This window comes from Diadema setosum, chromosome 8, assembly GCF_964275005.1.
Source record: "Diadema setosum chromosome 8, eeDiaSeto1, whole genome shotgun sequence".
NCBI lineage: Eukaryota > Metazoa > Echinodermata > Echinoidea > Diadematoida > Diadematidae > Diadema > Diadema setosum.
The window spans coordinates 8,789,689-8,815,361 of NC_092692.1; the positions used below are offsets into that span (position 1 = coordinate 8,789,689).

The 25,673-nt window shown below is 36.0% G+C and overlaps 1 protein-coding gene across 1 annotated transcript in view; it reads left to right on the top strand.

The window, feature by feature from the left end:
- The window catches only part of LOC140231790 (uncharacterized), a 176,157-nt gene that overhangs the window by 92,451 nt on the left and 58,033 nt on the right, over positions 1-25,673 (top strand). The window contains exons 35-43 of the mRNA XM_072311946.1: positions 7,234-7,266; positions 10,364-10,613; positions 12,399-12,490; positions 14,515-14,613; positions 18,984-19,334; positions 20,094-20,189; positions 21,772-22,027; positions 23,419-23,510; positions 25,527-25,625. Of these exons, the coding sequence (XP_072168047.1) occupies positions 7,234-7,266; positions 10,364-10,613; positions 12,399-12,490; positions 14,515-14,613; positions 18,984-19,334; positions 20,094-20,189; positions 21,772-22,027; positions 23,419-23,510; positions 25,527-25,625 (1,368 nt within the window). The remainder of the gene's footprint in view (positions 1-7,233; positions 7,267-10,363; positions 10,614-12,398; positions 12,491-14,514; positions 14,614-18,983; positions 19,335-20,093; positions 20,190-21,771; positions 22,028-23,418; positions 23,511-25,526; positions 25,626-25,673) is intronic.

The following is a 25,673-nucleotide window of genomic DNA, read 5'->3' on the forward strand; positions in this document are numbered from 1 at the left end:
TGTCACTGTTTTGGCTTTCAAGAGCATGTGTGAAATTACGGATTTCTCTCCATCAACGACATTTACATGAGGACTAAAATATAAATGGTTACAGTTTCTGTACATGCTGTGTTGTTCGATGTAAATTGTATCTTTTTGTAGGCAACATCTCAAGGAAGGATAAAACGGGCATGTATGATACGGACTGAATTTGATTTAATAGATTTAATTCATGGTTAACCCCTTACCTATGATTGCCTCTATTCTTCATCTTTTTCTATTGTTTTGTGCTATTGTCATATATTCTTTCATAGTACATTCTTTATCAATGTTCGTAAGGGAAGTAAGTGTTTAAATTATGTATGTATATTAAGGAAGTGAAATTATAATGCCGTTATATTTTTGCAACGCTTCAATTTCACAATAAACTTATTGTTTCAGAGTTCACGGACGAGTGGCCTTCCACAGAAAGTAAGTTTCCGTAGAGAACATTATTTCAAAATGTTTTTTTGTCGTATTGTATACTTTAGTAACCTATGTTTATGCAACTCGATCAGACACAACTCCTGCTGGATTTTTAAAATATTTTCTAACTATTTACTGTCTCATAGACGCAACACCAACAACATTTTCAAAGTTCTTTTGAAATACCAGGCAATCCATGCATGATCACCTTACCATGAGACCATAGCTTCTGAATATTGCGAGTTGAATCATTTGAATTAGGCCTTGATTGGATATAGAACTTTAGCTAGCTTGGATTTCGGTAATGTACATTTCTGTTTCATCTGCCCCATAATGAGCATTTACGTCTTTAAAAGCTTCAGAATACAGCTGTCGGTATGATCACTCAGAGTAGATAGAGAGAACATAATTACTCACGTCCTCCAGTCACTACATTGGCTGCCCATAAAATTACGAATTCTGTTCAAAATGCTCCACTGTGTCCATAGCACTATCCCTGACTATATCGTATCTATTGTTCATCAATATACCCCTCCTTGGCAACCTCTGTCATCTGACTCCATTGCATATAATGCACTATAAGTTCACTGCAAAATAATGGGGGATCGATCATTTATTTTGTTCACGCGAGTCCATCGCTTTGGAATAAATTCCATGTGGATAGGCAGGAAATAATGTTGAATTTGATGTGAATTCAAAATTCCATTTCTTTAGATTGCATATCTCTCCTTAGTTTTCTTGTTATGCATCGTTCCCTTTTTACGCCTCCGCCACGAAGTGGTGCCGGAGGCATTATGTTTTCGGGTTGTCCGTCCGTCCTTCCGTCCGTCCGTAATGAATTTTGTGGACAGCGTAACTAAAAAACCTTTTGAGGTATCCTAATGAAACTTGGCATGTATATGTGTATTAGGGGGTGAAGTTGTGCCTATTAACCTTTGGGTGCACATGCTCAAGGTCAAAGGTCAAAAGATCAAGTCAAATACGTAAACTTTCACTATTTCCACCATATCTATGCAATGCCTGAAAATATTTTCTTGAAATAGTGTATACATGTATTACCCAATTAAGATTCTCTGGTGAAATTTGGGGTCACGAGGTCAAAGGTCAAAAGGTCAAGTAAAATATTAAAACTTCACTTTTTTCTCCATACCTAGGAAATTGTTCAAGGTATCTTCCTGGAATATAGTATATATATATATATATATGTACTGACTGGCAGTAATTATCTAGACAATTTAATGTTCATGGGGTCAAAGGTCAGGGGTCAAAGTTCAATGGCAACTCTTCCAAATTTTACTGTTTCCGTCATGTTTTTGCAATGCCATCAGGACTTTTTTTTTACACTTGGTGTGTGCATGTACATGTACAGAACCTAATAGAGATTCTGTGGAAAGTCTTTTTTTTTTGCCTCAAAGGTCAAAAGGTCAATGATCAAGCGAAAGTGCGAACTAACTTTTTTCTCCATATTGCGGAAGTGGCTCAAGTTATCTTGAAACTTACTAAATATTTATGCATGTTCTACCTGACAGTGATTATCTTATGAATCCTAGGGTCAACGGCTGGATGAAAATGGTAACAATTTACTATTCAATACAGAAATTGCACTTTTTCTCCATACCTTGAAAATTACTCAATGCATAAACATATGAATGGGTCAAAGTCAAGTTAAAGTCCTTAAATCCCCAAATACATGCTCTTCTATTCATCCAATTAAACCTAGGTCAAGGAAGATGGACATTCAACACATTTGGACTTTATTTGGCTTTTCTTTTTATTGTTTCGAAAGCTCTCTCTAAGAGACAAAGGTCTCCCTTATTTTAAGGTATCCATGTATATACTGAAATCTAAATCTTTATGCCTCCGCCACGAAGTGGTGCCGGAGGCATTATGTTTTCGGGTTGTCCGTCCGTCCATCCGTCCGTCCGTCCTTCCGTCCGTAATGAATTTTGTGGACAGCGTAACTAAAAAAACCTTTTGAGGGATTCTAATGAAACTTGGCATTTATGTGTATTAGGGGGTGAAATTGTGCCTATCAACTTTTGGGTGCACATGGTTAAGGTCAAAGGTCAAAAGGTCAAGGTCAAATACGTAAAATTTCACTATTTCCACCATATCTGTGCAATGCCCGAAGACATTTTCTTGAAACATAGTGTATACATGTATTACCCAATTTAAATCCTCTGGTGAAAGTTTGGGTTCACGAGGTCAAAGGTCAAAAGGTCAAGCAAAAATATTACAACTTCACTTTTTTTCTCCGTACCTCGGAAATTGTTCATTGTATCTTCATGGAACATATAGTGTATATACACATGTACTGACTGGCAGTGATTATCTAGAGAATTTAGGGTTCATGTGGTCAAAGGTTAGGGGTCAAAGGTCAAGGGCAACACTTCAAAATTTTACTATTTCCCTCATATTTTTGCAATGCCAGCAGGATTTTTTTTTTTACACTTGGTGTATGCATGTATAACCCAATAGAGATTCTCTGGTAACTTTCTTTTCTTTTTCTTTTTTTTTTGCCTGAAAGGTCAAAAGGTCAAAGATCAAGGGAAAGTGCTGAACTACCTTTTTCCTCCATATCTCGGAAGTGGCTCAAGTTATCTTGAAACTTACTACATATTTATGCATGTTCTGCCTGACAGTGATTATCCTATGAATTTTTTTTTTTCAATTCAATTCAATTCAAAGTTTATTTTATTTTCCGACAAAACATAAGTTACACTTCTTTTGACAACAGAGAATAAGGTAAACAGAACATTATGTATTGAAAAGAATGTACAACAATTGAGGACCTTATAGTAATTATACATTGTTGTAAAAAAGAAACAGAAGTGATCGAAATGAAGTACATGTATAACTTTGCTTAAAGTGCGAAAAATGGAGAGACCCACTAAAAAGACAGAGCTTGTAGAATGTGGGCCCCTCTGGAAAAATAACATCAGTGGGAAGATTAATTGAAGCATCATAAATACAAAAGGAAAAAAAAAAGAAGAAGAAGAAGTCTGGAAGCCCACTGAGAATTAGATTCACAGATAAATACATTTACTTTCATAGACACGAACAAACATAGAAAAAGACTAGACAACGAAACAACTACTGAAGAAAAGGCTGTACGGGACAAAACGGAATGGACAAGACTAACAAACAGAAGACAAAATAGCAAACGAAAATGCACAACAGAGACAGCTATCTTCGACAGAAGCATGTCAAGAGAAACAGATGATAGTTGTGGAGAAAAAAAGTGATATTGTAACGCCTGAAAGGAGAAAAGCAAGGAAATGAAGGGACGTATGAACAGGAGTAAGACAGAAATTCAAGTCTTTGACGCTTTGGGCGATAGCGTAGATGGCAGCAGACATCCACTAAAAAGAATACAATTTATTTTTCAAAGAGGATAAAAGGTAATTAAGTCAGTATGTGGGAAAGAAGGCCAAATGGCTAATTCTGTACTGTAGAGTCATACGATTGCAATAGAAAGGACTTCAGTCTCCTCTTGAAAGAATATATACATGGGGCGTTTTTTATATCATGATTCAAAGAATTCCAATAATTTGGGCCTATATAAATAAGTGTATTTCTAGCAAGGATCGTGCGTAAAAGGGGTAAATGAAATTCATTGGAACGCCTAGTGGGATATTCATGAAATGATTGGTTTTTGAGGAACATAGAATCAAAAATAGATGGAAGCAAATTGTTGCAATAATTGTACATAAATTGGCCTAAATTATACAAAAACAGATCTTTAATTTTTAAGAGCTTGCTAGAGGCAAACAACGTGTTTGTATGAGAACGTACAGGGGAACGGCAGATAACGCGAAGGGCTTTCTTTTGCAAGAGGGACACTCTTTCAAGTAAATTCTGATGCGTGTTGCCCCAAACTAAAACTCCATAATTCAAATGAGGCAATATTAACGACGAATATAACATAAGTAATATTTTTTGTGGAATATAAAATTTCAATCTATTTATAACACCTATATTACGCGATATTATGTTACAAATATTATCAACATGTGATTTCCAGGAAAGTTTATCATCCACAATGACCCCCAAGAATTTAATATTTGATACTCTTTGTAGATGAGAATCATCTAAAACTATATTTGTGTTTAAAGTATCAACAGTATTACTAAAAATCATATATTTCGTTTTTTGAGCATTGAGTGATAACTTGTTAGCTCTGACCCAGTTTGTCACTTTATTCAATTCAATATTGATTTTGTGAACGAGAAAATCAATATCGTTATGGGCGAAAAATACATTTGTATCATCTGCGAAATGAATAAAAGAGAGATCATCAGATACGCGACAAAAATCATTTATATAGATAATGAACAATAACGGCCCTAAAAGACTTCCCTGTGGGACGCCACATTTAACTTCTCTGATAACTGAATCATTATTTTTAATTGTAACAAATTGTTTTCTATCGACTAAATAACTCTTGAACCACTCCAAGGCCTTCCCACGTACTCCATAATGCGATGATTTATAAAGTAAAATGTCATGATTGATGGTGTCGAAGGCCTTGGAGAATTCCAAGAAAATACTAACTAAATGAGAATGATTATCAATTGCATGAACTACTCTATCAACGAAGTATAAAAGAGCATGCGAAGTACTATGTTTCTCAGGAAAGCCAAACTGAGAGTTCGTAAAAACTTCATGTACCTTCAAAAAATTGATCATTCCCTTATAGATAAGTTTTTCTAAAACCTTAGACAGTGAGGACAATAATGAAATTGGGCGATAATTGCTGACTACAAGTTTATCGCCTTTCTTAAATATTGGTTTTACTTTAGCCAATTTCATTTTATCGGGAAACACACCGTTAAAAATTGACAAATTGAATATGTGAACAAGTGGATCAGCAATCGAGGAAATAACACCCTTAAGTATAAAATTATCTATCTCATCATAACCAGAACTTCGTTTGTTCTCAAAAGAGGAAACTATATCAATAATTTCAAATCTATTAGTCGGTGTAAAAAATATGGAATCAGAGTTGCGCTGGCCTAAAAATTCAGTAAAATGAGTTTCTGTTGCAGGAATAGTTTGAGCATAGTTTTCACCTATTTTTGAAAAATAGGAATTAAAAATATTTGCAATATGAAGAGAATCATTAATCAATTCATCATTCATTTTAATTTTGTCAATGTCTGAGTTTTTACTAGGAACATTCATGGCCTGTTTTAGAAATTTCCAAATATTTTTCATATCAAACCTATATCTCCAGAATTGCTTAAAGTAATATCTTTTCTTTTCAGAACGTAAAATCATTGTCAAAGTATTTTTGTATGATGTATATCTATTCTTCGATCGCTCAGTTTTTTCCAACTTATATTTATAATACAAACGATTTTTCCTATTAATTAAACGAAGGATTGATTTTGGGATCCAAGGTAACCTGGGTGGTTTTTTTTTTTGTAATCTGTTCTATTTTTTTGTTTTGGAGTTACATCATCTAAATGATGATTGAATATTTCCATAAAATTATGAAAAGATATATTGATATCATCGCTGCCAAACACTCCTGACCAGTCAGCATTCTCGAGAGCCACATCAAAACTAGCTAACTTTTCGGGTGAAACTCTACGACTAAACAAAGGAAATGAAGGAGGTTTAATATTAGATGAAGTTTTAAGAGTAAAATAAGTTATTATTGGAAAATGATCAGTCATATCTGAAAGAATTATGAAAGAATCGGGGAGGGGTAGAATATTACAAAAAAGGTTATCAATGAGGGTGGCAGAACAATCTGTAATACGTGTGGGTTTGGAAATGAGCGGAAGAAAGGATGAGGATAGAAGTGTGTGAAGAAAATCACCAGAGATATTATCATGCTCAGACTTCAGCAAATCAATATTGAAATCGCCGAGTAAAAAGCAATCCTTATTTCGGAAAACGTGTGAATTTGCCAAATCTGAATAATAAGTTAAAAAATCATTAGCGTTTAAATTAGGAGGTCTATATACAATGCCTAACATAAGATTTTTACATCCTGGGATGAGAATTTCTATAAACAAAGATTCAACCGTTTCGTCCATTCTAGAAATATCTTGATGGACAATAGTTTCAAAGGAACATGATATGTACAATGCAACACCCCCACCATTCTTATCAGACCTATTATTAACAAATAAATCGTAACCATCAATTGCAAAGGAATTTTCTGCATTAGAAGTTAACCATGTTTCACTTAATCCAATAACCGATAACGACTGACTTTCATCAGATTCTAATAAGTACTTTAAATCATCAAAATGTTTATTTAAACTCCTAATATTTAAGTGTAACAAAGAAAACGTATCCTCAGAGAAGTTATGAATCATATCTTTGTATTGATTTACTGTAATATAATTTTAGGGTCAAAGGCCAGATGAAAATGGTAACAATGTACTTTTCAATACAGAAATTGCACTCTTTCTCCATACCTTGAAAATTACTCAATGCATAAACTTATGAATGGGTCAAAGTCAAGTTAAAGTCCTTAAATCTCCAAATACATGCTCTCCTATTCTTCCAATTAACCCTAGGTCAAGGAAGGTGAACACTCAACACATTCGTGACAAACTTGTCATTTTAATATTTTGTCAATTTTGTGAAAATGTAATCACACATTGTCCACATGTACCATAGACCTATTAGGAAAATCATGCATTATGGCGGAGGCATACCAGTCGCCTAAGCGACATTTCTAGTTTCGTAATGACATACGTCCTTAGATATATCGCATTCTGTACGTACATAATTCATACTCAAAACCTTCTACACTTTCTTATTTTACAGATGTGACATCACCAATAGATGTTAAAGAGACCGGTAAGACCATCAACCCTAAGTTTGAACGTCACGAATAATGATTTGCAACCATATCTTGGGTTGCATATTCTTAGTCTATTATAGTACACAAAATGTGGCTTTTATAGAACTATTCCCGAGAAGCAACCTGTTTTTCAATCATTTTTTCAAATGTTCAATAAGGAATTGAAAACGAAAATCCCTGGTTGTCATCATTTTCATTCAGTGGTAAATTTGGTCATGGTGAAACATCTCAATTATTGTCTAGCATTAGATTAGATTTGTACGATTTTTTTTCTTTATGTAGTAAAGCGGTGGTAATGTAACACAAAAAGAAATCGCTATTCAATCTATTCAATCTTATATAATACATGTAAATCTTCGCACTGTAATTGCTTTGACACAACTAGTTTACAAAGTCCATCACCTACAGGGTCCCCAGGTCCTGATGACGGCATTTAGGATGATGATTGAATGATCATGTAACAGGCCTCTTAAAAGTCAAACCTTTTAGGTACAATAAGATCTGGAGATATATATTTTCCATCAAAGAATCCAGTATCATAAGGAATGGTTCATTCATATACATTATCCAAAGCTAATTCGTCGACAACCATAATGGGGGCGTACTAGGTGGGCAACACATTGAACGCAGAGTGAGAACAGCCCTGCTTATATTGACATGTCCTTTCTTGCTTCTAATCCTGTCAGTAACCCGTCGAAATACTCATTTTGTATCTCCTATCGTCAGATGTCTTGAGTTGAAGTGTTTCTGTAGTTTTGATGGAAAAAGTACTTCGTTACAGGATCTCAGCACAAAGATTTTGTTTTCTTCCATCAAATTTCCGCTGAAAAAAGTTAATCCATGCATGTTGTATCGCTGATTATCAAGGAAACATGAAGCGATAATAAAAACAAAAAAGTACAAGCTCTTATTTAACCGTTTGCGAATGCATGCAGAAACAACGGCACGACACAAAGCGCGTACATGCACATTTCATGCATAACACGTATAGTCTGCATATGCCTATTATTTCCTTGACAAATATTTTTATTCTTTTCTAAGTTTGGCCAAACTCCTCGTCTACCTGAGTTACCTGCTGCCTACACACTGAGAATGGCTTATTTGCAAAATATTTTGCAATTACTACTAAATTTGTCTCTCTTACTATAGTTTTTTTTTTCTTCTTTTATTAATCACAAAGGCATACCGTCCCCGCTTTTCTTATTTGGTACGATTCACTCGCCTGGTCTTATCCTCTATCCGTTCTCCGTTTCTTTTTTCACAAACACTGACTACTTGGGGCTTACAGCCAAACAAGCTTGCTTTCATGTAGGTCCCGTTATACTTCTCTTTGTTCGACCACATTCGATTTCGACCAGTTATCATTTCAATTGATGTGTTATTACCATGTATATTGTTCGTTTTTGCACATTTTTTACAACAGTAAAAGGTAAAAGAACCTGTATTATTATTTCTGATGTGACATTCATATACGAGGAGTATGAAAATAAATGAATTGGAATGAATTGAAAATCATATATTCCACAACAAGAATATTCCCCACATACCATGACATTGGGCCGAATGCATAAACGCTAGCAATTGCTTGTGCCAGCCTTTTACTCGAATCCGTATGCATAAAAACAAGCAATTGCTTGCGAGCAGAAGCTTTTGCTAGCAAGCACAAGCATTTGCTTGTTGCCCGCAAGCAATTGCTTAGAGACCAAGCATTTACGTAAAAACGTATTCATAAAATGTACCTTTTGCTTGTTCTTGCTAGCAATTATTGCTTACGATTTGCCAAGCTCTGTAAAATGAGCTTGAGCTTTTGCTTTTTTTAAAAGTATCATTTTCATATTCATAAAAGAAAGACCACACTTGTGCAGGAGTGATATCAATCTTCAATAAATTACTCCTAAGTAGTATAACAAACTTTTTCGTTTCAACAACGGGATGTCCAGTGGTTAGCACGCAAAATGTGATGAAAAGCAGGTAGGATGTCTCACTCCGGGGGAGGAGGAGACCTCTCTCCACGTGCGTGTGGCAGATCCAGGCTTATACTGTATAGGGCTCACACCCGTAAATACAAGGGAATGCCCCAGGCCCCTTCACAAATTCGTACCAAAGATACCAAAATAAATGAAGAAAAAAATTGATTAAAAATCAATGATGTAGTTTGGCAAAAAACTGAATAGCTGTAGATATTGAATATGAATTCCTCTCCAAATTGCATTTTGGTTGGAAGATGAAAGCTTTTCTGATGGAATTTGAGGGGACTATATTTCATTGGGTACGTGTACGGAAAATGGGTGATTTTTTGAGTGATAAGAACTCGTAGTCTGGCTTTGCGGACCCCTGGACAGAATTTGAACTGAATTATCCACCCTGAGAATTTGATGGATGAAAGGGTATATCTAACTTATCCAGGTTAGTGAAGCTGAAACACCTCATTTCTCCCAGCTGTTTTACAGAATTTTTTGAAATTTGATTTTTAACACACATCCCTATGGGGAAATATTTATGGGTGTGAGCCCTATAAGTAGTGATGGGAATCAGCCAGTACATGTGTGTGTATAGATGTGTTTGTGCGTCTGTGTGTGCATTTATGAGTGTCATTTCATAGCTCTTCTGCTACTAGTATGTCATGAAATGTTTCCGTACACACATTTCCTTTCAAGTACATGCTGCCACACTCGCCTTTGTTCTTGTGTTCGCACAGGCGCGACGTTGAAGACGCAAGCAATTGCTTGTGCCGGACAATCAAAAGGTATAAGCACTAGCAAAAGGTTATGCATATGGGTTTAAGGAATTGCTTGAGCTAGACCTTTTGCTAGACGAGCTTGTGCTTTTGCTTGAAGCAATTGCTTACAAGCAATTGCTTGTTTTATGCATTCGGCCCTTTGTCAGTGACTATCCTTATCCATTCCTTCCGCTGAAATCAGTGACTAATCTCCACATGCAGAGATTGGCAAGATCAGCTCATATGACATCAGTATTCCGGTAAATTGTCAAATTGATCACAATAACCTTAGCAATGAATCCAAACAATGAGTTGTCATGTTCTATGAGTACCTCCCATCGGCTTCCTATGTTTCTCTGTGTACATGCCCGCAGTGGTCAGCCTCAACGCAGAAGAATCAGTCACCGTGCACTCTCCAGATTACCCACACCATTACCCGAACAATGTGGTCAATCTTTGGCTAGTGGACACCATGCCTAATACTTCGATCATAATCTCGTTTCTGGACATGGAAACCGAAGCTGACTTTGACATTCTGGAAATTGGAAACGGCCTCTCTCCGTCCGATCCCGACAGCTATCTGATAGGGGTTTATGGTGGCACTTACCAGCCTAGGGACATTTGGTTTGTATTTTTGATGTCATTACGCACTTACACGCGTCGACAAAGAAAACCACACACACACAAAAAAAAAACCCAGCAATTATATACACACACACATACAAAATAGAAAAAAAAAGTTCTACTTCGGATTATACTGTATTTTGTATATCTAACTTATCGCGTTTGTAATATAAATGAAAACAAAATCAATCAAGATATGTAATACAATATTCTATATTTATATATACGTGTATATATATGTGTACTATGCAGGTCAAAGGGCACATAAATGATGTACATATCAGTTTTTTACATATTATGATGAAATATGAAAGTGCAATTATTGAGAAGAATGGTAATTAACCAGATTTTCTCATCTGCACGGCATTGTCGTTTTAAACATATTTAGCATGGAGTACCTTAAGAAAAAGCTTATTCTAAGGGAAGGGGTTAGGTAAAGGAATTAAAGCTATCAGACATAGCCAATTGCCAAGGGCAAAGCATAGTTCTGGTACGCCTGCAAAATTGTCAAATTTCGCTACAAAATATACTCGTATGCCTAAGAAATGTCTTAGAGAAGCATCTTCCATTGATAGTTTCAAAAAGTATCTCAAGACATATATTTTTAATTTGAATTGATAATATTGTATACCTGTATGTTTAGTATGTGTACGTATATAGGCCTATTGTTTGTTAGTTTATTGTCTTATTATTTTCTGTGATACTGTTGTAAAGTGACACAATATGTACTCTGTTCTATAGCGCCTTGAGTATCTTTTTTAGGTAGAAATGTGCGCTTTACAAGAGTCCCACTATATATTAGATGTGTGGAATAACGCTGTTATAACAAGATATTCGTTGGGTAACGACGAAAATGCGAAATATTAACCAAAAATGTTCGCATCTCAGAACTTACCGAACTGGGATCAGGCCAACTCGGACTCGGGAACGACTCGGCCTCACTTTGATGGCGGGGCCGAGTTGTCCCTCTGGATTGTACAGTGTTGTACTATGGGAGTGCTTCGCGTTCTGGCTGGTCGTATAGTTATGGGCCAAGTTGATTCAACGCGCGCATCAAAGGGTGCGTTCGAGCGCTCTCCTAAAGTGAACTGTACCGTACCGTACCGCGCCAGGGGAGCGTTCGAACGCTCCTAAAGTGTACCGTACCGTACTGTACCGAGCCAAAAGTGGATCACTTCCCGATGTGCTCCAAAAGCGTACCAAAGCGTACCAAAAGTTCGTTGTAAAGCATGCGCGTATCATGCGCATACGTCACAATGCAAAAACATCATTCTCTTTGTTCGGGACAGCTGTAAGTAGGTCAAGCGCAAGGTGAATGACCTTCTTGCTACAAACAAGCGTGACCTTTTCTAAAAATAACTCGAGAGGTACGCTTTCTCAACAGAGCATTCGAACGCTCCCAAACTGGCACAGTACGGTACGGTACGCTTTAGTTCAGTTCGCTTTGGTTCGCTTTAGAGCGTTCGAACGCACCCAAAGAACCTCTTTGGCGCGACAATAAAATTAAAGTGCGCCTATGCATGGAATGTAATGATCACGAACAGCGTATAAATTGTCTGAAATAGGGCCGAGTTGTCCCTGAGACCGAGTTAACCGACTTTTATTTTTGATCTCAAAATACTCCTAAACAACGCATCATCCCGGCATATCGTGTCAGCTGGGTGAGTTTCTTGGTAGACTCTTTCGATATATTGCAAGCAAATATGAAATGGTGCAAGACAGGTTCTTAAACCCTTACTAGAACTACGTTTTCACTTTAAATTATTGCTCTGATTGTTTTATAAGGTTGGCGTCTACAAACATCTGGATTCGTTTCTCCAGCGACTCTTCTTTGACATTCAGAGGATTCCAGCTGAGACTGAAAGTTAATGTTTCAGGTTTGAAATATATGACGTTTGTCGATAAGCTACTCACTTTGTCAGGTACAATGTATATATAGAGGAATATAGGAATATAAAAAAGCACTTCTTCTGGATTGAATAAAATCAGAATGGCATTGATTAAACGTGCCTATCTACAGCTAGCAAACTATCATGAAAGCACAAATTATTGTGTTGAGTGTCTTGCATACAAGGGCATATGCAGGGCTCGACACTAACGGTGGCCCGGTGGCCTTTTGAAAAGTATGTCAATAAAATTCGTAACTTTTTGCGCCGGAAATTAGCAGTTAAATTTGTTCAAAGGATGGATGAAAAGGACTGAATGAGTGCCTGAGAGTGAGTGTTGAAAGTTTGTTGAAGTTTATGAGTAGATATGTCCAACTTCTAATTCTTACTATCATAAATCTTAAATATTTGACTCACCAAATTTTTCTCTCGGGCCACCAAAAATCTGAAATCTAGGATTTTGGTGGCCCCATCGGGCCACCAAACAAAAAAGTTAGTGTCGAGCCATGGCATATGATTTAGAAAGATCAATTGATACTTTCTGTTCTGGCTCGAAACCGCCTTCTCAACCTCCAATCTAAAATGCGTGTGAATGTTCTTGATTACAAATGTTCTTGAAATGATCTTAATTGTACATGTGACGTAATGTACTTGTTATTGTTCTAACGCAACAACAGCCTTGTGCGTACCAAAAAGGAGAAATGATTTACAAATTATGTCTTATTCTAAAAACGAATGAAAATTCTTTCATATTCATGATTAACATTTTAGAGTTGCTTTTTTATCTAGGCATTCCTTATTTCGTTTATTTGGTATTCTGAATCTAAATTCGATTCCGTCCAATTAGTATAATTACTGCGTAGGGCCTATATTATGTAGTTATATTATTTTATTTGTTGATCATTGACAAGCTACCAAAATCCTGCTTTTATTTTTCATGTAACGTTGATATAGGAAAGTATGAAATATTGAAACTGGAACAGAAACTAATATTTTTCCTCTAAAAACTGAAAGTACAAGAATGGCTGTCTTTTTTGACAATAGTGCCGTTCTCATGTAGAGCGATCAGGGTCGCGTCGTTTGGATTCAGCGTTCTCACAGTTAAAACTCTCATGGTCATGATTATTTGCAAAGAGTTGATCTGTGCATGGCATGACTGTATGCTTAATAGTGTACATATTACAAGACCAATTTTATATACGGCAGCGCGTCACAATTGGTGAAAAAGAAAATCATTCAAATAAACAAATACAAAACAAATCAAAACAAAACAAAAGCTGAAAGAAATATATTATCCAGAGGGGTGAGGGTTCAGGTGTAAGTTTCTTCAATTTTAACGAATTTGATTTGTAGAGAGAGGCAAAACAAAAGCTTATAGCATGCAACAAGGGTTACACGAGGGACGTTGTGGGATACAGACTATTGAAATTAAAGGTGCTGTTTACCATTAGAAACGTTTTTTTTTCTCGATAAATCATGTTTGATGTATATGTGTAAATCAGTTATGTCACAAAACATCCCATCATATAAAACTTTGCAATAAAGCCTAAAATATAAGAAAATATCACTATCTTTCTTATCAAACCATAATTGTAGACGGTTTAGTCTAGAGACAATTTTATTGTAGCTATTGTTTACATTTTTTATATTTCAATATATGTTATTTCAGTATGTTTAATAATACTTAAAATCGATTATACTGATAAACTTTTTTCTACACTGGTTGTTTTTATCCCTAAATTACATTTTATAACTACTTTGAAGCACTAAAACTGGGTTTTTGTTTCACCTGCAAATGGTAAATAATGCGTTTAATATGTTTCAAAATTTTAGTCATGACGCTGATCGCGACCGGAAATAGCGCGTTATAAATATGGTTGCAATGAGAAGGGTATAGTTGGCCTATCAAGTTCATTTATTTCCTGGAACCAGTTCTTGATGCTATTTTCCAACAAACCCCGTCCGAATCACCTTATTGTAAATCATTTTGTTTTGTGTTGTGTGTTGATCTGAAGGTCCATCCTTGTGCAACGATCATACGTTTCTCAATGACCCGGGAGCAGTCTGTGACCTTCGTCCTGACTGTCTCAGAGGGCAGGATGAGGAAGGCTGCAGTGAGTATTGAAGCTTAAAACAATGTTCTCAAAAATCCATCATTCACTATTTTGAATTTGCTTACAAAATTGCAGAAGGGTTTACCAAGACTTGTCTGGTTGACTCAATTTGCCAGGGTAAGGAGTTGCTTTGGATTGTTTTGAGATCAAAAGCTTACAATGGTTTTGATCGAAGTACTAGTACAGACATGCGCAAATTTGTGCTTCTGAGATAAAACAGCGTGGAAGGTGTTTTAACTCTGTCGTAACTTTCGTTTCAACTTGTGTTTGTATAGTGAGATGATTTATTAACTTAGTATTGTGGTATGCGAGTTCAGAACACAAAAAAAAATATACAAAATGTAAAAACAATATATATATGTACAGAATGGCAAAAGATAAAGCAGTTTGACAAAATGTAAACTCATTCCGCAATATAAAATTTGGTAACAGTAACCTTGCAAATATACGCGTAGCATAATATGCACATAGGTGAAAACACAAACACATGAACAGAAAGGTTACCGGCACCGCCGGCAGTTTGTTTTAAGCAGTAAAATACAAACTTATAAATACAAAACGTCCTATACCATGCCAGAGACCTCCTTTAAAAAAAGTTTTCCTCAGTTATAAAAGAAGTAAAAGTCATTTAACTCTATCTATGTTACCGTTTATGATTATTCATCTTTCAAACTATAAAACTTTTATGATTCTACTATTTACCAATAAGAATTCATTTTGAGTACCTTCGGGTGTTTCAAAGATATTTCTTAAGTGCTTGTTCTCAGAGAAGTTTCAAAAAGCAGACATTGGATATTAATTTTTTTTCCCCAAATATCAGGAAGTCAATTAGATCTAATCTTCTGAATGCCGTGAGTGCCGTGAACAAACAATTACAGCTAACAAAACACAAGCGTGATATTTTCCCATCCCTGTAATGGACAACCATGTGCAAATAATGATGATGATAATAATAATAATAATAATAATAATAATAATAATAATCAACTTAATATAACAATAATGAATATAATAATAATCATTATTACATGATATGGGAAGGGCCTGCTTACTAAGCGTCTAGTTCCCCATAAACCATGAAATTACAAATATGTTATTTATCTTTCAACAAAATTTTAGATAAAAAGACTCAGTTTGAGATAGCTTTTTAAATCCCCATTCCGCACGAACTATACGTCAGAACATAAATGATCAAGCTTCTGTTGTAACTTTATTTTATATCTGGCTCTCTTTACCTGCGCATGCCATTGTCCTATTTTTGCGCAGGCCAGAGAATGAGCGCTTGTTCAAACGCGCAAAGTTAAGCAAGACGCATTTGCCCAAGGGAGCAATCTTATTGGTTAAAATGTCTGAGGTGCTACTTCTAACAATATTTCCTATTGGATATATTTGTTGCGATGGGTGTGGTTTTCACGACTTACAAAACCGTTAAAACAGTTTTCAGAATACCGATTTACAACTGTTTTAGCGGCGTTGTAACTTCCAGACTTACAACAGCAGTTACAACACAAGTTACAACAGAGATAAAACAGTGTTGTAATGGATATGTGAAACATCACGTACCAACCACGAGCATGTTGTTTCTGAGACTGCAATACTTCTGCGTATTTTTTTTTTTATTCTTTTTTTTTTTTTTTTTTGGGGGGGGGGGGGTAACTTAGTTTTCGCATTTCCCATCAGTTGCAATTATGTTATCGCAGTATTACTTCACACACTTCTTATGCATAGGTCTCCTTCATAAAGTAAGCATTGCATTCAGTAGTTATACCGCTGGGGGTACGTTTGAGAATGTTTTGCCGTTAGCACCGATAACAAGATTGCCATAGTTTCAATTCCATTTTTTTAAAGTCTTATATTGCAGTAGGCCTAAATGTACAAAGATAAAAGGCTATTTGACACAAAATACCTGGGATGATAAAGTAATTATGCAAAGATGAAGAATGTATGCAAAAGTAACGTACTTATCACAACAGTAAAAACTAGAGATTAATATTATGAGTTTATTGCCTATAACGGTACAAACTATTAAGAATACAGTCAGATACATTGCTTGGTACAATGGACTACAACTAGTATTTTACAGTAGCTGTGCATCTCTATCAGGTGTATGTACTGTATATATATATATAAATATACATGTATATGTATATATATAAAGAGTTTGTTCGCAAAAACCGATAAGTCCATATTTGCCAAATGGAGATATTTGCGATTAAAGGTCAAGAAAAATAAAGAGAATAATAAGAAAATTTTTGCTTCTTTTGACCATAACTTCCAAAATGTACCTTTATATTATGTAGTGACCAATATATCATTTAAAAGGTATTATTTTGTACTTTATGACAAATACCGTACTTCAAAATCTTCAAAAATGGACTTATCGGTTTTTGTAAACAAACTCTTCATATATATATATATATATATATATATATATATATATATATAATTATAGTGATTTTTCACTTATGACATCCTCTCAAGAATTGTTAGTTTTCAATTGATGTTGTTGCATCCTTGCATTAAGACTATGAAATACCAAGACATATGGTTCTTACAAAAGTACATTCAATTCAATTCTTGTTGGTAAGAATGCAGCTGTTCATGTTGGTGAAGAGGCGATAGTAGTTATCAAATCTGCATTTTCTGTTAGAAAAGAGATAATTACTAATGTAAATGGTTTACGTATTTTTTTAAAAAAAAGTTCATATATATAGTGATTTTTCACTTGTGACATCCTCTCAAGAATTATTTTATTTTTCAATTGATGTTGTTGCACCTTTGCATTAAGACTATGAAATACCAAGACATATGGTTCGTACAAAAGTACATTCGATTCAATTCTTGATTTTCTGTTAGAAAAGAGATAATTACTAATGTAAATGGATTACGTATTATATATATATATATATATATATATATATATATGCGTGTGTGTGTGTGTGTGTGTGTGCGTGTGTGTGTGCGTGTGTGCGTTTATGTGTTGGAGGAACTGTAGGTCTTTAATATTTGAAATGGAGAGTAGCCCATCCGTCGTCACTAAGGGCGATGTGAACATCACTGAAACCTCTCTGTGTCGGGTGATTAAACGTTGTGCTCAAAGTGTATGGTGTTTTATGCGCTAAACGGCACCTAAGGCACAATGAGGATTGAAATAGCTCGGGCTGCTTTAATGGCATATCGCGGAAAGAAGGCATGCAATCGTACCTTCACGTATCGTGGATATTATTTTAAGAATAAAATGCTGTTTAGTTCTGTTGATCTGGACATAACAAGTGTTAGTGATCAAATGGGTGTACATAAAGTGTATACACAGTGCTGATTATGATAGATCCACACGTGAGCAAGGACTTATAATATTATGTTGTGTACAGCTACCAATTGGGCAGGAATTACTTCCCATTAGACGTTTGGGCAAAATATTTCTCTTGTTTGTTTAAAAAAAGCTACATTTCATGGAAATTTAGAATGGAAAATGATTCATCGCTCATGTTAATTCCAATTTTCACAACGAACATTTTCATTGCATAACGTCAATATCAGTCGATTAGCTTTGAGCAGCAGTGGGGGACGCAGTTTGTGAACTCGCGGCTAGAAGGCGTTTCTCAAAATGTAAACACCTTATAATGAAAGAGCCCCCCCCCCGTAAATATACAGACATTTTATATCTAATTTTGAAAATAGGAAATGTATTTTTTTTTTCAACAGGAATAACCGTGGAAGAATATTTCAACTTAGTAAAAGCCTTTAAAGAAAGTGGAAAATCCAACTGTGAATTTATCCATCATTTTTTTTTTCTTTTCCTTGAATTTGACCTCCGGGTGATTCTCAGACTTTTGCATTTGAACAATTATAAATTAGTAACATAGAGTACAGACTTTCAGAATTTATAGTGATTGGGATGAGGAATGAAAACGTTTTCAGAATTTATACCAAATTGCAATGAATACGGATGATGACATGGAAGCCTCGCCATAAGAATCATGAGTTGGGGCTTTAGGAAGCAGAACAAAAGAAGAAGGCATGCATATAGTGCATATAGACTCTTCACAGGTGAACTTGCTGAGCAAGCGGTATTGTAATGTGAGGCTCTGATGTCATCAACACCGTTCAGTGTAATTTGTTTCCGATTTTCAGATTGGTTTCTCTGCTCAAGGACCACAATAAATTCCACGAATCTACACATAGAGCTGTCGATTTATGTACTACATGATGTGAAATTATGAAGAAAAAAAAAACACGTCTTGAATGCCCCATTAACAGCAGTATGGAGTTTCATGGTTCTTGCACTTAGCAACATGTGGCTCATTCTGAAGTGGCGCGTTACACAATGTAGAAATTTATTCAATGCCTGCCCTTCTCCCTCCTTGCAGACACGCAGTTGTCAATAGGGGATCACATCTCTCTGTCTTCTCACAACTATCCCGGTTACTATCCACCTCATGCCTACGTTCTCTGGACCTTTCAATATGACGATGGCGGAGGAGATGCCATTTATGGGATAGTATTCGGCTACATAAACCTCGGAAACAACGATACCCTCAAAGTGGGCAGCGGTTTGGACCCAGAAATCAACGTGGGTCGGTTCTACAGCAACGTTAGGGGCACTCCCTATCCGTATACTCTGCCAGCTGGAGATATTTACGTAGTCTTTGAATCAGACGCTTTCTCACGAGAAGAGAAAACAGGATTCCAGATGGAACTCACTGTGTATAATCGCTCAGGTAAATCGAAGATTTTCAATTTAATTTTCAACACGAAGTACATCAATGAATCATAGAGCAAAATTCACACAAAATGATTTTAGGTCAATATCGAAATATTTTCATAAAACGCAATTTTAAAGTATTTACTGAAAAAAAAAAACTTTACTTGCAAGTCGAATTGATCATTCTCTCATCATTGTCTCAGCATAAAGTTCTCGTCTAACTCATCTAATTTCATACCTGTGAAAAATAATGTCCAAATTTTGCAGGTCCATATTTTGCAGGTCCAAATTGATTGATTAAATTTTTTGATTTGTATTTTCAGGGATCGGGCTTGTGTTGCTGAAAATTAAGTGCTGATTTCAAGTGTTTCCATCTGATGTATAGCCGGCTCTAGTATCCAATACCTTTTCATGAGTGTTGGAATTGACTTCTGCCTGGTATTTCTGCAAGGAATTTCTTTGCCAACAGTTATCCTTCGTCATAGCAATAGGTAGTTTTGGCAAGAATATTACGTAAATGTCAAAGGATGTTTTTGGTTCAGTCAGCACTTTGTTGACCATAATAGTTCCATCCTGAATAATCCATGTCGATCAACTAAAAGAGCAACATATAGCAAACAGTGCAGTAAGAGTTCCATTCATTTTGCTTTCAGCTGCTCAACGATCGAGCTTCATTTCAAAGGAATTTTTCATAACTCTTGATGTTGACATTCTTTTTAACGCCTGCATTGATTACAATTCATTATTGATCATCACGTATCATTTCACCTCGCAGAAGTGTTCGTTTGCTCCAATTCCGCCGTGTGGTATAACTCACAATTATGTGATGGCATAGCTCAATGTCTGGAGGACGAGGATGAGAACGATTGTGGTAAGGAAACCCTTTGATTACTGTGGCTTGAATAAATTATCTGTCATACGTCGTTCTATTATATTAGTTTCGGATATCGGTTATTGAACTCACACACGAAAGCCATGCCGACAATGGCATACTCTATAACTGATTAAACAGTACTACTGTTGTTGTTTTTTTTCTTTCGGGCTATTGACATGTAGCATTCAAGAATTAATGTAGCAATGAACTTGATTTTACAGAATGTTGTGGTAATTGCATTTTTTCTCCTCTCTCAGTCTCGCCAGTTGTCTTCTTTCACTTAGTTTTATTCTATTATCTTTTTCTTTTAATATCCACCGGTTCATGAAATCTTGGTACAGTATGTAGCAAAAACACATGAGTATTCCAAGTGAAATTATCATCCAACAGACTGGTCTGACTACCAACTCGTTTACGTAATTGTTTTTGACCCGAGACTCTCATGTCACCTACGTAAGGCATACAAAAGCATGAACGTGGACTGTAACTGTACCACAGAACAACGTTTCCTATGAGCAGAGCTGATTGTGCTGCAAAACTCCGCCAAGTATATCTCGATTTTCTCTTCTCATAAATCATTGCCATGTACTTTGATAGATATTTTTTCTGACATATTGAACTGACGGCTTCCTTGATCTCCAGGTCCCTTGGGAAAGCTTGTGAAGTATTACAGATTTATTCCGATATATTGATTCTTCTTTCAGTTATGATATCAGCATTACATGTCTTGATTTGTAAGAAGTTCGCACAGAATTCTGGCAAAATCGTAGGACATTATTTCATTACTTCAGATGGCAACGTGGAGAAATGCTAATGTTCAAACTTTTATTTAGAATTAGTCATATAGTATTTTACTAATGGAGTTATGAAACTTTTGTGAAACCAAATTAACATTTGACTAGGGAAGTGCAAAACCACTGCCGATCATTCTTTATTTTGATCTTCTACAATCATCCAAAAAGAATGTCATGATAAGAAAACATTTTAAAGAGATATTTTTATCTTTTACAATCATCCAAAAAGAAATAATGTAAAAAACATCGAAAAAGGTCGATAAATATTTAACGCTGTATTAGAGACGATATGTCACACGTGATATGAAGATAGGTAATACCTAGGTTTCACATCACGCACTATCGATAACGCTGATTATAGATTTGTGGAATTCATTGTGGCGTTTGAGCAGATAAGACAATACTCTGAAAGTCCCGAATTATTATACACTGAAAAAGAATGATGACATATCTAGAGGCTCAAATATTCCAGTATTGTAGCAATGCAATTCTACCATAGTACTTTTAAAGCTTCACCTGTGTATAAATTATGCATGCTTTCTTCTTGTGTTCTGCTCCATTGGGCACCCGATCATACATCCTTACATGAGGATGCTACGTCATCATCTTCTTTCTTTGTGATCAATGATTTGTTATCAATTTTGAAAATATTCTTAATCCGCATCCAAATCACTTCACATGAGTGTATGTCCAGTTTATGAATAGTCAAATGCAAAAATCTAAAATCATCCAAAATCTCCTTTCAACCAGTTTCCCGTCTATATTTTCACACCTTTTGCGTACAGAGATTGAAGTCAGTCTCGATCCAGAAAATTCTACATATCTGACATCTTTGAACTACCCTGGATACTATCCGAACAACGCATTTCAGCTGTGGTCGATTACTGTGCCGACCAACTACTCGGTGATCATCGAGTTTCTTGAATTTGAAACCGAGGAAAATTCAGACTTTCTGTATATCGGACAAGGTTCACTTCCATCAAGCCCTGAGGGTTACCTTGTTGCAAGCTATGATGGCTATAATTTACCAGATGACTTGAGGTAGGTATACTATTTCATAGAACACAGTGTTGTTGTCCGGCCACGGGAAATGCACAGACACGAATACACACAATTGTACACAGTCGTTTCCACTATAGGTTAATTCGACTGATTTTCTCCAGCCCCGCTTCAGTGTAAACGCGCAAAAGGCCAAATGCGAGGCCAAAATTGGCCTCGCATTTGGCCTCGCTCTGGAGGTGGTCTCGGCCGCGGCCGAGCCGCGGCCGAGCCCGGCCTTTTCTTGGTGTAAACGCAAACTGGGCCAAATGCGCGGCCAATTGCGCGGCCAGTTTTAGTCTGGCTTCCAAACCCTCTGCCTGTATCTTTCGCTGTTCAGGATATTAACCCCCTCAACGTCGAAAACTAGTATAGTTTAAGGTGGTTTTGTCCTGCAAAGGATTTTTTCCTTCGGCAAAGGCTTTTGCCCGAACGGCGACTTCGTCGCCACGGAATTCAGTTGGCAAAGGGTCTGAAAACCAGACAATACCAAATTGCGTTAGTTTACAAGCAGAGCGCCACTACGACCAAATAATGAAAGGTTTGAATCGAAAGCGCGGCCGAGCCCAGCAGTGTAAACGGACAAAATTGCGAGGCTCGGCCCCGCACTGTAAACGGGGTCTTACAACCATTGCGTTTGGAATCTCGTTTTGGTTCACGCACGACGATGAGAGACCCGAGGCAATTTAATAAACCCACAGACATCCACATGATCAGTTGTTTATTTCGTTTGATTAGAAAATTTGCCTTCTTGAAAGTGATATATTCCATTCTAATACTTAAAAAAAATTCTCCCTAGATACTTTCCCTTTTTGTCACTCTTCATCGCAATTTATGGCTAATGCCTATGCCAGAAAAGTTTTACTCCGTATACTAAGTTCTTTTTTTTCATAGCCGTGCGAGTAGTTTACATGCCTGCTCTAATATTTAAAAAGGGTAACCAAAAATCAATTTCGGAATGCCTATAGCCAGAGAAGTTTTACTCCATTTATTACGTTTTTTTTTTTTTTTTTTTTTTTTTATAGCCGTGGGAGTAGTTTAAATGCCTGTTCTGATTTTTAAACAGTGCATCCAAAAATCAATTTACGATTTTCGTTTCAGTGAAACGATAGCGACACTTTATACTCGCGATTCTATATATAATGTGTAGCGCAAGTTCGAATTCTGACCGAAACCGTCATTTCTGCCTCGTTTTGGCGAGATTTTATATAATTATGCATGATATATCAATATCTCTAGTTTCGCAACGTAATTCACTATGGAGGCTACAGACTCAGCCACATGTCTCATAATATTACTGCAATTTGACATTTTGACCTGTAGTGTTTCCCCCTAAGGACAAGGCCACAGCTTTTTTTTAACACTTTGAATTTCTCTTCCATTTCATTTTCCAGTCTAACGTCTCCCAATATATGGATTCAGTTCATTGCTGATTCTTCTTTCCAAGAAACAGGATTCCGGCTTCAACTACGTCTGAACTTTACAGGTTCGAAACATGACATTATCTCGCAATTGCACTGTTTTGCTAGGATGTTTCTGAACGCATTTATAGATGGAGCCATAGCAACAACATCCAACATACGTTTCATTAGATGTTTGGCTTGACACAGCAACTGACTGTTGTATTAATAGTTCGTTTTTTTATCTACGAGGAAATACACCCCAAAATTTTGACTTCAAAAGAAAGAAACAAAATATTCCCTTCAGAACGATACCAAAGTGACAAAATCGGATAAGAATTAAGGAAGATTTTACATTTTGAGATTTCACTTTTTCATGAATATTTTAAATGAGCGAGTTGATGATGTCATACCCTAATACATTTGCCTTTGTGCTATATATGGAATTTGGGAAAAATGTGATTAAAGTTAACATTTCTTCTTTTTTATCTTAGGTGGTTTTAAGGCAAGTTTTATATTACAAGTTTTATATCATATTTACACAGGTGAAATATAAAATTTCGGTCATTTCTGTATATGAAATTGTGACACTGTCGATGACCTCAAGAGATAGCCAAAAATGCACATTTTTCTCAGTTTCTTTGAGAGAAAACATGTGGCAGCCGTAGGAACCTAAGTGTAATATACCGTCGGATTGTGAAATTGGTAAATAATAGTAATTGTGAGATCCCCAGCACCTTTGAATGGATTTGTTGTGCGTTATGAATTATATATATATATATATATATATATATATATATATATATATTATTGTTATTATTATTATTATTATTGGCATTACTATTATTATGATTATTATTATCATAAGAAATGACGATGTCGTGCTCATTTGAATATTCATAAGGACTGGTCAAGAAATTTTTTCTGAAGAAGTGAAATTATTTCAAAATGTCATATATACCTTAACATTTCTTATCCGATTTTTGTCAATACTACGTCGTTTTGCAAGGCATATCTTTCTTCTGCAGTTTGTTCAATTTAAGGTGGATTTCCTTTCGAAACAGTTGTTGATTTTTCGTGAGATAACTATTTGCATGCATGCAGTTATAAAATGTAAAACGAGGTTGCAATACCATGTTTGTGGGAATAGTCTCGACAGCTGGCCGCTTGGAATTACGTAAGCTTTCAAGGCAAGCATTTTCGTTGCTGTTGACACAGAAATACTGACGTGACTGATGTAAACGATGAGTTCCTTCATAGAGCTACTCACACCTCCGTTGTTCTACCAAGGAGATTCGAGAGATGGAGTTACAACTGACTATAATCATTCAATCAGCTGTCAGTTTTCTATGGATGGGCAATAGAATTCCACAGGTGCATTTGTGCCTTTGATGTTCGATGCTTGAAGCCGCCATCTTTCTGAGCAATCTGAAGATTCATATTTAACGCTAACATAATATCGGGTATATGCTGCTCGTTTATATATCAAATGCAATGAAATTTTACCTAATGATAAAGCATATAAAACAAAAGTCAATTCCGTTCGAAAATATGTGCAAAAGTGTAAATCTGAGCTGTATTTTGTAAAAGTGTTTGAAATTTTACCCTCGTGGAAAGCCGGTTTTATCACTTTTCTCCTTATTTCCGCCAAATGGAACTAATAATACATATGGTATCATCTTCAAGTATAGTTCTTTATAAATCAATATGTCATATTAGCGTACAGACACGTACAGTCGAGTAATTTTGATATCTGTTTCAGCAATATTTGAACAATTTCTATTCGCGCACCCCCGTGCCTTTACCATTGTCTACCGCCCATCGTTTGTAAGTAGGGATAGCGAAAAGTAATTACCATCACAAAGACATATCTTCCTTGGAAAGTGGCTGGTGATTATGCAATGAGACACGAGTCAATTGTCTTCGCATCTGAGCGGCAGATCCAGTTTGACACATACTTCAAATATTTTTGAGTGGCGGCTTCGAGCATGGGATCAAAGCGAATAAGACTGTTGTGACTCCATTTCTCGAACCTCCTTGGTTCTACGTTTCCCACTTCGACTAATTTCAGCTCACTCTTTTATTATCTTTCATAAATTTAGGTCCATCATTGTGTGAAGACCACCGGTTCCTGAATGACCAATCAGCCATCTGTGACAACAGACCAGATTGTCTCCGGGGAAGTGATGAGCTAAGTTGCAGTAAGTATATAAGAAAAAGGAGTGGCTTAGGTTTTAGTACCCAGAAGA